This window comes from Urtica dioica, chromosome 1 (genome assembly GCF_054948205.1).
Source record: "Urtica dioica subsp. dioica isolate 48M chromosome 1, U.dioica_male_clone48M_v1_H2, whole genome shotgun sequence".
In the NCBI taxonomy this organism is placed as follows: domain Eukaryota; kingdom Viridiplantae; phylum Streptophyta; class Magnoliopsida; order Rosales; family Urticaceae; genus Urtica; species Urtica dioica.
Genome location: NC_142756.1, coordinates 12,360,286 through 12,372,889, shown reverse-complemented (window position 1 = coordinate 12,372,889; position 12,604 = coordinate 12,360,286). Strand labels below are relative to the sequence as shown.

The 12,604-nt window shown below is 34.0% G+C and overlaps 1 protein-coding gene across 1 annotated transcript; it reads left to right on the top strand.

Moving 5' to 3' along the window:
* Positions 1-406: 406 nt before the first annotated feature.
* Positions 407-2,572, top strand: LOC149407280 (uncharacterized). The gene is made up of 6 exons (XM_089619729.1): positions 407-488; positions 573-787; positions 914-1,193; positions 1,282-1,770; positions 2,017-2,063; positions 2,156-2,572. The coding sequence occupies exons 1-6, from the start codon at positions 407-409 to the stop codon at positions 2,570-2,572; spliced, it is 1,530 nt and encodes a 509-aa protein (XP_089475855.1).
* The last annotated feature ends 10,032 nt before the right edge of the window (positions 2,573-12,604 follow it).

The following is a 12,604-nucleotide window of genomic DNA, read 5'->3' as shown; positions in this document are numbered from 1 at the left end:
AATATTGTTATATTCTGTTTTTTTATTCGTTTTTTAAATATATTCCGTGTATTTATTATTTTTATTCACGGAATTGAATCATGATAAGTTGACCTTCCTTTTTTGTAGCCACATTTAATGGAAAGGAGAATATATCAACGTTACATCAGATTGGAAGATTATCCCATTTTTTAGGGATTAGATTTGTTTATTTTGAAGCTAAAATTTTGAAATATATCGCTCACATTTATTCACTGGATCAAATTGCTACGCAATTCAAAATTTGAAAAGTTATGTTCCGCCTTAAATTGAACGTTCCTTTCCACTTTTTCTCGTGTTTAAGAAATTTTATCGCAGTTTCACTGGTGAGAATGGTTTATTTTGGTTTATTTTTTGAAAATAAGTAATTTTTTACATATGTTACATCATGTTAACGCTGAATATATTGTTTCACAGACTTATTCGAAAGAGCATCATGAATGGTTCTCAGTTTTCTTTGACTGAATCAAGTATGTCCACTCTTAAATCATCAATAATTTGTCTTCTAGATTATTGTAACGTTTTTAATTTTTTTTTTTTGTATATTTTCTAAGTTTTAACGTTTGAGAGACAGAGGCTTAGTCAGTCAACTGCAGTTGTTTCGAACGACGGAGAAGATTTATCTGAAGATTCAAAACTGACTCTTTTTGGTCAGGTTGATGTCGACAACTTCCCGATGAACATTGAGTTGAATGTTAATGTTATATTCATCAATAAAGAGGTGATGGTCGATGCTTTTGGCGTACTAGCCGTTCGGAATAATTTTGAGGTCAGAGTGTCTAGATCAAGCAATTCGCGCTATAACTTGATTTGTAAGGTTTCAAATTGTCCTTGGAAAATGAATGCAACTGTATGTCGTGAATCAAAGCTTTGGGTTATTCGTACTTTTGTGAAGACTCATAATTGTTACAGTCACGTCTCTTCGGCAACAAACAGACAATGTTCATCCAATTTGATTAGCAAAATGGTCAAGCAAGATTTCATGGGTGATCAAGCTGATTCCATTAAACCAAAGGGTGTTATTGATATTATGCGCACACGTTTTAAGGTTGAAATAAGCTATTTTAAGGCTTGGAAAGGGCGTGCTGAAGCTTTAACAAAGATTCGCGGTTCTTTCAGTCAATCATATTCGCACTTGCCTATAGTTGCTGAAATGATAAAAGAAACAAATCCCGGTAATGGCAATGCGATTAATTTTGGTTTATTTACACGTACATTCTGGTTTGTTTTGATTAATTTATGTTTATTTTTCAATGTGTGTAGGTACTTTTACGAGTATCGTGGTTGATGACCAACAATATTTAAAGTACTTTTTCCTGGCCCTAGGTGCGTCTATACATGGATGGAAACATTGTCGTCCGGTCATATCGGTTGATGGAACTTTCTTGAAAGGCAAGTACCGTGGCACTTTATTGCTTGCTACCGCCCAAGATGGAGATAACCATTTATTTTCCTTGGCCATGGCAATTGTTGACTCTGAAAACGATAAGTCATGGCATTGGTTTTTATCTCAATTAAGGTATGCATATGGTGTTCGAGATGAGATGGTTATTGTTTCTGATCGTAATAGTTCTATTCCCAAGGCGGTGCATTCTGTGTTTCCCGAGTGCAAATATGCTATATGCATGCAACACTTGTGGTCTAACATGAAAAGTAAATTCGGGAAATCATACATACAACCTTTGTTTTATAACTGTGCAAAGGCGTATACTGTTATACAATATGAGTATTGGAGGGGTTTGTTGGTGGCTGGTAATACTAGAATTGAAAAATATATTGATGATGCTAATCCACAATTGTGGGCAAGGTGCATGTTTCCTGGTAGAAGGTTTAACTTGATGACTACCAATATTTCCGAATGTCTCAATTCGGTCTTGAAAGAAGCTCGGGGGTGGCCCGTAGCTTGTCTTGTCTTGAGCTTTAGAAGTTTGCTACAACGGTGGTTTAATGAAAAATGAAATTTAATCCCTCTCATGGTATCTGGACTTACTGGTAAAGCTCTAAACCTCTTCACGAAGGCTGAAGCGGATGCACGTACTATGAATGTAAGCGTCACAGTGTTAATTTTTGTAAATTTTTGTTAATTCCATGCATTTTGAAAATTTCTGTTAATTATCGTAAATTTATCACTGCCCAGGTGGAGCCGATCAATGCCGACCAGTTTGAAGTTATCGACGGGGTTATTCACAAGGTTGTTGACGTTGCCAACAAGACCTGTTCATGCGGTGTTTGGCAATTGGATTTGTTCCCATGTTCGCATGCTTTTGCTGCTTTGTGGAGGTTGAATCTCAAGCCAATGGATTTTATACCTCAATATTACACACAAAAGGGTTATGTTGCTACGTATTCCATGGACGTTAACCCAATTGAACATGACGGAGATTGGGTCTTACCTCCCGAAGCTCAACTAATTCATCCTCCAATTCACAAAGTTCAAGCAGGAAGACCGAAACTGAAGCGATATCGTGCTAAGAGTGAGACCTTTCATCCATATCATCAAAGATGTGGAAAATGTGGACGAGTGGGACATAATAAGCGTTCTTGCAAATTGTAGTTACTTTATCTTTTTTCTTTCATTTTCAGTACAACTATGTTTTGGATTTTTGTTTTTCAATTCAGTTTGGTTTTTCATAGTTGAATAAATTTACCTCTTGACCTGGTTTATTTCTGTAAATTATGTTACACCTTATTCAACTTCACTTGGTTGATTTCTGTTAATTTTGTCACGTTAATCGTTTATTCTGAGCCTCGTTTATCTATCTTTTGTTTATTTTAGCTTCAATTATGGTACCCTTTTATTTTGTTTTTCCTCATCTATGTATCTACACATTACTTTCTACACGTTACACTCAGTACACAAGTAAAAAATAATTATACGTAATTAACATAAATAAACCATCTCCGGAATCATATAGAAAGCACATTTAATTCATAGAAATCAACTAACATCTCTATCATAAACACAAACCAAAATAGAAAGGGTTTCATACATTCCGCTAATCTTACATAATAAAACCAAGTCAAATGACCTTAAATGACCATAAGTAGCAGAATATAGTAAGTTAACATAATAGTCTAAATATCATCAAGATTCAAATTGAAACTTGGTTGGCTGCTTGCTTCTCCTTCATTTCTTTTCGTCTTCTTCTCTTGAGTGTAAGGTGTCTTTGTCAATGCTGAAGGTTTTGTAGCCCGCTTTGGTCGTCCATAGTCTTGTGATGGCTCAGACTGAAGTTTGGCAATTCTAGCTGACCTCTTTGGCGCAACAGCTTGAATGTACTCTTGCGGTTGAACCTGAGAAAGATTCTCAGTTCTAGAGTCAATCGAAACACCAAAAAGATTTATGTTGTCTATCATAAATGCTAAATCGTCGTTTAACTGCGTAACTTCTGCCTGTAAATATAATCAAACTTTGTGTTAATTTCAGTTAAACTAAACCCGGACCGTTTATTACGGTTAATTTGGGCTAATTCTTTTAAGTTCACACTTACTTGCTTCAAATGTTGAGCGCTTTTTAAACTTCCGAATAATGGTGACATTTTTTCTACACCCTATTTATATCAAGACTTGTTACTGCCAAACATTAATAAATATATTTTTTAAAGTTTTAAAATGTTGAAAACTTACCGGAGGTGTTATCTCATATGTCTGGTTGGTTGCATCCTTTGGTGTTGCAGCAGCTGCCTCCTTAATTTCAGATGCTTTATTTGGTGTCCACTTTTTTTATCTAAGCAAAAAAACACAATTAGAAAAATCATTATCATGTTCAGCAAACAATAGAGACACTCATTTTGAGCATGTTGGGGATATACTTACTTCAGCCATGGTTTCTGAGGACCCCGGATTCTCAACTTCGTTGACATTGCTTTCGTAATTGGTATTGTCGTCATCCTCGACACCATCATCCTAAATACAGAAATTTACAAAAATAAACACATTTCATCTATTCAAAATAACAATTTTAAAGTTACCTCTTCTACAAATTCAGCAGCCATGATGTCTTCAAAATTCATATTTCCACTAGCATCTTGGAAAATCTGTGTACGCAATACTCATGGTTAGAATACATATAAATGTTATGTAAACAAGATTGTTTGATTGTTCAAGAAATTTACCTCCTCAATCCTTGTTTCTTTTTGTCCTTCCTCTAGGAGCTGAACTTTGTTCTTCAATATTTTGATTTCTTCCATATCTTCCGTATGCTTTCGTTTCAGATCATTGACCTCTTTCACTGTTTCTTCAAATTTAACACATATGTATTCATATCCTCTAAAAAGATTTTCTATTTTTTCCAATACCACTGGATCACTATCTTCATTCCTCTCTGAAGTCCCTACTGCTTCTTTTCCTTTTCGGCTTGGTGTGTTTTGTTCAGGAATACCATCAACTACCTCTCTTTCAGTGTGACCCAAATCTTGTTCTTCCCGTGTGGCTGTTATAGTAAGCACTTCAATCTACATTTACGGAAATTAACAACAGTCAATATGTATTAACAAGAATTAATAATTTACAATAATTAACAATGTAGTTATAACATACCTCCCCATTACCAAATATCTTGTCAACGAGATCATCGTAATCTGGATTATTGTTGTACGTCCATTTGAACATTCTTGGATAGCTCACGTCGTTGTTCCTTGTAGTGAATTCTTGATCAACAAGGGCTGGTATCACTTCGTATGCCCATGCAAGTAACGGATAAATAAAGCCTCCAATATCATAACCTGTCAAAGTTTTTGAGGAAAGCTTCAACGAGAGACTATGCATCGAAGAACATAGTGCATTGAAACTTGCTCGACCCCAAGGATACTCTGCAAACTCTTCGGGATTGGCAGCAAGTCGGAGATGTTCTTCTTGTATCAACACTTTTGGTTGCTTCGACATCAAGACGTGTTCGACTACAGCCAAATTTACAAGCGACACCCTTTCTTCATCATTCGCTTGGAGGATTGATTTCAAGAGTACTAAGAGAGTTCCCGGTAATTGCATGTCTCTTATTGGCATGAAACGTCCTGCTAAGTTGTTCCCCAAATTCTCTTCATTTGGTACTGGAATTTCATCACAATTCAGCCCTGTATTCAAATGAAAACCAACAGTTCTTGATCAAATAATAACATAAATATGCGCAAATAAACATTAATTTACAGCACCAATATGCGCAAATAAACATTAATTTACAATACAAATTAAACAAGTGCATGAGAATTAAACCAAATACTAACCTGACATGAGGAGAAAATCAAAGAGTGTGAAGACTAAAATTTTGCCGCCAATTTTGAATCTCAGTTCATTTGCTTTTTTGCTGTTTACTTGATGCAAAACAAGCAAATGTGCAAGCTGTTTCGGAAACGTGTCACCAATAAATTGTGTCAATTTTCCAAATGGTCCATCAAGAAATAACCATCTCTGTTCCTCAGTTGCTAGGCAAGCCAGTAGATCCTTCAAAACTCCCAGTTTTAAATGTTGACATATTCTTATTTTTGGGTTCCATAATTCTTGATCCACTACAAAATCACCAATCTGCGATACATTGATTTATTATTACGTATATTTATGCAGGATATAGATATGGCATAGCTTATATGTAAGGGCATACCTTAGTTGATGATCTTGTACCCTTTTTCCTTGAATATTTACTCCCACTGCCTCGTTTGCCCATTGTTTCCTGTTTATTCACTCCCACAATGCGTTATAAACCAAAATAAACACTTCGATTCATTAACCTATTTATCAGTGCAAATCATTACCAGTTCAAGAATAAACCAAAATAAATAGTTCAAACTAAACTATTATATTCTCAGCCAATTTAAAAGTCATCAACCAATTGAATTGCTCATAAACCGAAATAAACCAATAACTAAACCATCTCCAGATCATCACCATAAATCATCCAATTAACCATACAAAAACAATTTAAAAAATAGATAATTCAGCATTAACCGGTCAAAAATAATCTTTCACATTAACCCATAATAATTCTAAACGACAAAAATACACCTAAACATACCATTAAGCAAGAATCGACCCATACACACCCTACCATAACCAAGAATCAACAATCACCAAAAAGTGTTTGGAAAAAAACAATAACAGGACAAAAAACAGGACATTAAACAAAAAAACAAACCAACAACCATTTACCTTAACAACCCAACAAAACAAATCACCCCCATAAAACTGACAATTACCCCCATTAAACAAATCACCCCCATTAAACAAATCAACCCCACTACAAGATTAAACAAATCAACCCGACAAATACCTAAATAGACAAAAAAACAAGATTAGAACCATGACACACCAATACAAAATATACCTAAATATACAATAAACAAAACATCAACAAATCTAAACAGGTTATCGGAAAAACCCCAAAAAAAAACCCACATTTAACAATAACCCGACAAATACAAAAAAAAAAAATACTAAATCAGGACAAAAAAACAAGATTAGACCCACGAAAATATACCTAAATATACCTAAATAAACAATAATAAACCGGCTTTCGAAAAACAACCAAAAAAACATAAGAATCTTCCATACCTCTTTCGGAATCTTCGACGCCTTCAATACTCTTTTATCCTTGAATCTTTGTGGGGTAGCTACAAAGGTTACTGGGTTTATTTCCGGGATGGAGACATTTTGTGGGGTATGTGGGGTTAATTTTAGGGACCGTCGGAGAGGTGGTTTAGGGATGAGAATCGAAAAAAGAAAAAAAAAGAAAAAGGGAAACTTGAGAAAGTGACGGTTTAGAAGAGAGAGAAAGGGAGAAACAAGAAATGCACGGTTAGAAGAGAGAGAAAATCTTCGGGCATTAAATGGTATACCAATTTCACACGCATAACAAAATTTTTTTTTCAAATTTTAATTTCAAAAATTGAACGGTTAAAGCCATGTATTCAATGACGTGTTTTGACTTTGACCTATTCAATAATAAAAATTTAGCTTCCTCTTTTAATTTTGCTAAATATCTGCCGAATCTCAGCTTTTAATGGCTAAATATCCGACTAAATTGTGAAAACATCAGATATTAATTACGTGTACACAATTCTTAGTAGTCAAACGTGGGCTAGTACTTATATCTATACCTTATAAGGAAAAGGGTAAATAAGGAATTTTCTACCCGTAAATTTCAGTAAATGGCTACTTCGCAAAATTAACCAAACGTTGGCTAGATTCTAAAAACCATGTTTCAAAATGGCTACGTTGCTAGTTTGCCCTTTTTTTAAATTGTTTAGAGCTTATTATTTCATTCAATACAACTTAAATAATTTAGTATGCTAGTTTTTATGTAATTTTTTTTTTAAATTTTATAGTAATTAATTTACTTAATATTATGTAATTTTCATATATATTTTTTTAATAGGTGTATTATTTATTCACAAGAAAAATGTTGTACTATATATGTAATGAAGTTTATTAATTTTTAATATTTTTATATTTTAAAATAATTTATTATTAATTTGTACTAAATATTACACATATTTAATAAATAAAATATAATTAAATTATTATATATAATTAGACATATAAGTAATAACTATTGAAATTAATAAGTTTAATCTAACATCATATTCTTAGAATATTCTCTTTAGTGTAAAGTTTGGTGTTGTACTGTGGGAGTAAAATCAAAATTTGGTGTAAAAGCTACACTGTATTTAGTGTGAAAATTACACAAAATATGATGTAAGCATTGGAGATTCTCTTAATGATGACTTATTCAAGTAAATCGATGCTTTGGCTGATGCCAACATGTGTCCAAATCAATTTATGAAAGAAGGTTTTCTTTAGAAAATATCTGATTAGTGTATTATAGAAATGCCGAATGCATATAAGTTTCTCACCACTCAAAAATATATTTGAGAAACTAGAGCGTGATACGATGGGAATTTACCTTACCATTCTTAACACCGAACAATCGAGACATGCCAAACAGAATCGTTCTGCGTGTAAACATGTGGAAAATGATCAGGGTCATAAGTTAAGACCCAGAGACCGACCAACATATCCGAAAGTATGGAAAAGTGCTCGATATGAGTAAAAACTAGTCAAGTTATGCTTATAATGGCCACACAAGCACATATAACCGTTTGTTAGATTTGCAAGAAGATCAAAATGGTTACCACTTACGCATGATGTGAACGGCTACCAATAAACTGTCTGGGACGTGGGAAGTGATCAATCCACGTCCAGACATGAACCCCCCTCCATAAAAAGCATCAGAAGACAACAGAAAAAAGCGACACACTAATTTTCACAATACACTTACGATGCACGACTTTTCATCAATATTTCACCTTTCTATTGAATTTCCTTTTAATTTGTAATTCTTGTATTGACATTTGTATGATATAAAAACAATCCGGCCTTCACATCTGTTATAATATCGAATCTGTTCGGCATACAATTATTTTATTTATTTTTTGACACAAACTCTCTCTCTCTCTCTCTCTCTCTCACAATAAAAAATTGATTGCTTTGTTCCTTTGTTCATGTCTCTGACTGATTCAAATATTTTTCTTTTCAGGTCATTCCTCATAAGGTGAGGGAATCAATGATCACTGCGCAAGATTCAATTTAACTTTTGTTGGAACTTTGTAACCGCCTAATGAATTGTGCAAGTCAATGATGACTATAACAGAGAGTAAGAAGTGTTGATATGATTTTATGTATATATATATATATATATATATATATATATATATAAAAGCTAGTATATATGTCGTAAATTTTTGTTAATGTTGTTTGATTATTCTCCAATCGATTGTTTTGTTGTGCAATCTCTTTCTCTCTTTCTCAAATCTCTATTTTTCTTAAAATCTACGTTATTTGTTTATTTTCCCAAATTTGTTAGTAAACGTTAATTGATGTAAATTAATGTTGTTTTTAATGTCCTCAAATGTTTTATCGGAATGTTATATAGTTAATTATTGTTAATTAACATTAATTAATTTTAGTTTTTTTAGGAAAGCAGCTACAACTAATTTGGGAGTTTTAATTATTTATATTTCTGTTTTTTATTTTCTAAACATAAAAAATATATGGCCAGTTAGAATTATTTTCGTAAGTTAATAAAAGTAAATGCCTATAAAATTAAAACGTTTGAAAAATTGGCTAAATTAAAATTATAACGTTTCAACATGGCTAGTTTGCTAGAGTACTCTTCAATTAGTGTGGTGATTAACTCTGGTCTTGGTTGTTTCTTTTTGGTTAATCATTGCTTCATGTGAATTTGAGCACCATAAAAGCTAGTATATATGTCGTAAATTTTTGTTAATGTTGTTTGATTATTCTCCAATCGATTGTTTTGTTGTGCAATCTCTTTCTCTCTTTCTCAAATCTCTATTTTTCTTAAAATCTACGTTATTTGTTTATTTTCCCAAATTTGTTAGTAAACGTTAATTGATGTAAATTAATGTTGTTTTTAATGTCCTCAAATGTTTTATCGGAATGTTATATAGTTAATTATTGTTAATTAACATTAATTAATTTTAGTTTTTTTAGGAAAGCAGCTACAACTAATTTGGGAGTTTTAATTATTTATATTTCTGTTTTTTATTTTCTAAACATAAAAAATATATGGCCAGTTAGAATTATTTTCGTAAGTTAATAAAAGTAAATGCCTATAAAATTAAAACGTTTGAAAAATTGGCTAAATTAAAATTATAACGTTTCAACATGGCTAGTTTGCTAGAGTACTCTTCAATTAGTGTGGTGATTAACTCTGGTCTTGGTTGTTTCTTTTTGGTTAATCATTGCTTCATGTGAATTTGAGCACCATTTAATCATTCTCTGTTGGTTAAAAATTCCATGTGGTCATATATTATTTATTAAATGCATCAGTAATTATTTTACTAAGTTTCAAAATAATTTTGCTCCTAATTGGTTCTCTTCCATTTTAAATCCTGTTTTAAGAATAATAATCGATCTTATGAACAATATTAACGAACAATAATAATACGGTTAACTGTGGCTATATTGACGAGTGGCCCCACTCAAAATAAACCTCAATTAATTCCATTATTTCATATACTTTATTTTGATATAGCAAATTATCGATGCAAGACATTACTCTTTTAAAAGCTTTAATCTAATAAATAATATCCTTGAATCGTCCTTAAGAAAAATAATAATAAGCTAACTTCTCAGTATTTCTATTTTTTTTTTTTTTTTGTTGATTGATAATAGTTAATATTCTTGAGAAGTAATTAGAGATGTCTGACTTTATCATCTTTCATAGTAGAATCTTTTTCTAAAGTTTTAAGACGTATCTTTTTAACTTGATCAGCTAAGATGTTTGACGATCCTCCTCCTTTAATCTTTCTCAAAACTATTACCATATGACCTCGATAGATAGACAAATAACGTTGTTGTCTCTCTTCCTCGAGTCTCTCGAACAATCTGTTTCAATTTGAGATAGATAAACAACTATATATTAACAAATGATATGTTCGATAAATATAATTTCTCACATGTATATATTTTGTGATAACTAATAGATGGTTAAAGGTATACTCATAGTTAAGAAACTAATTATTGCACGGCTAGTGGTCCTGGATATATCTATTCATATTTATGATAGTTAATGCTCTTCCATCTACCACTATTGGTTTGTGTTTTTATTTTTCATTTTTTATCGACACATGTTTAATAATTTACATGATATTTAATGCCCTTCTTGAGAACATATTAAGCTACAAATAATATCTAGATATACCCTTCAGGTCTCGGCTATAAATATCACTTGTAAGAATCCAAGGCTATCTCAAGTTAAACACTCAATCTGAAATTCTGATTAGTTGCAAAGGCAAGATGTCGCACACAATGTGTTGACAATGTGTCCGACAACTTGCTTGAACACAGATATGGATAAACAACAAAAAGTGCAGTAAACAAAGTACACAGGATATGGTTACCCAGTTCGGTGAAACACACCTACATCTGGGGGCACGCTGCCAGTGGAAAGGATTTTCACTATCTTGTAGTCAATAGTACACACAAGGTTATATCTGATTACAATCAACAAATCAATAAAACCTAGAGACTATTACTACCAGTGATCACCTAGACAGGGACTCCCCCTGAATTTGAGCTCCGTCTCAATTCCACCCTTCGAGCAACCTCCTGGCTCGGATGACCTTCAGTCTTCAGTAGTACGTGAACCTTCAATCACGAAAAGCACAAGAACCCAAATCTCACATACACTCAATCTGTAGAATAGTGTTTGAGAGAATACACCACTTAAAACCAAAACACACAGCCTCCCAGTCCGCCGGTCTTGCACGTCTAAGAGCTCTGAGTGTTTGATCAAAAGTGTCGAGGCTGCTAAGGGAGAGCACACAGCTTTTATAGCAGCTGGACAATCCTGGAAGATATCTCGGGTTTCCTTACCCGGCCTCATGCGAATATCTCAAAGTAAAGACTCCATCAAAGAGAATATTCGTGCAATGAAGATAGCAGCGGAGGATATCTTGCAATGAAGGCTCCAGCGAGGCAGATATCTTGTAATGAAGACAGCAGCGAGGCAATAACTCAGCAATAAGTCACCAGCGAAGCAATCGGTCGAAACTGGAAACTTGCCTGAAATACTGTCTGCATACACGAGGAAAGATGTCAATCCAGAAGATGAAACATAACATCCGACATCTTTCCATACCACTTGCACTAAAAAATAAAGCCAACAAAACAACGTAACAACAATCTCCCCCTTTGGCTATTTTTTAGGCAAGCACTTCCAGGACCAGTTCTCATACAAGCGTCAAAACCAGAAAGAGAGTCAAAATAAATGACCTCATGACGCCTCTCCCCCTGATTGCCTCAAAAAGATACCAAAGGCAAGGATCGACCAACACAGAGGGAGGAACAAAAGCCTGAAAAAGGAATGAGAACTAGGAAAAACAGCATATCATTCAGCAGAAAAAGTACGATAGAGCTGTCTTACAAACCATCCAAGAACAAACCACATCAGTCTGAAGCACAAAAGAGAGAAAAAAAAAATGTCTAGAAACGAGAAAAATACAGACCAGGAAAGAATCAACCAACAGTATCCTGATCATTCTCAGAGACATACACATCATCTTCAGAATCAGAGTCTTCAGTGGTTTCAGAGATATGAGACCCAGCGGCAGGACCTGGTTGAGACGAGGTGGCAGAGCTCGGGGCAATAAGATCTTTGAGAAGAGCTTCACACATGACTTTCCTGGATGAGAGAGTCTCGATGGTCTTTTTCAGAATCTCAACCTCTTCAAGGAGTTCTTTCACCACTTTTCTCTGAACACCTTCCGTCATGGAACTCAAGTGAAGATTGCTCGCAGGTGCGTCAGATGTCTCGCCAGAAGGTCCATCACATCAGAGCTCCTCAAGATGTTCTTGTTTTGATCAAGCAGAATCCCAGTGATAAGAGAGGGAAAGCCGATGGGAAGCTTTACTGCAAAAGACTTGGCATGTTTTGCCAAGTGATCAAAAACAAAATCACCAAAGTCGAAAGAGGAGCGAGTACCTATCTGAAAAATGAGCCGAGCGAGATCTGCTGTGATGCTGGACCCATGAGAGGAGGGAGCCCAGTTGGCGATGCCAATGCGATACA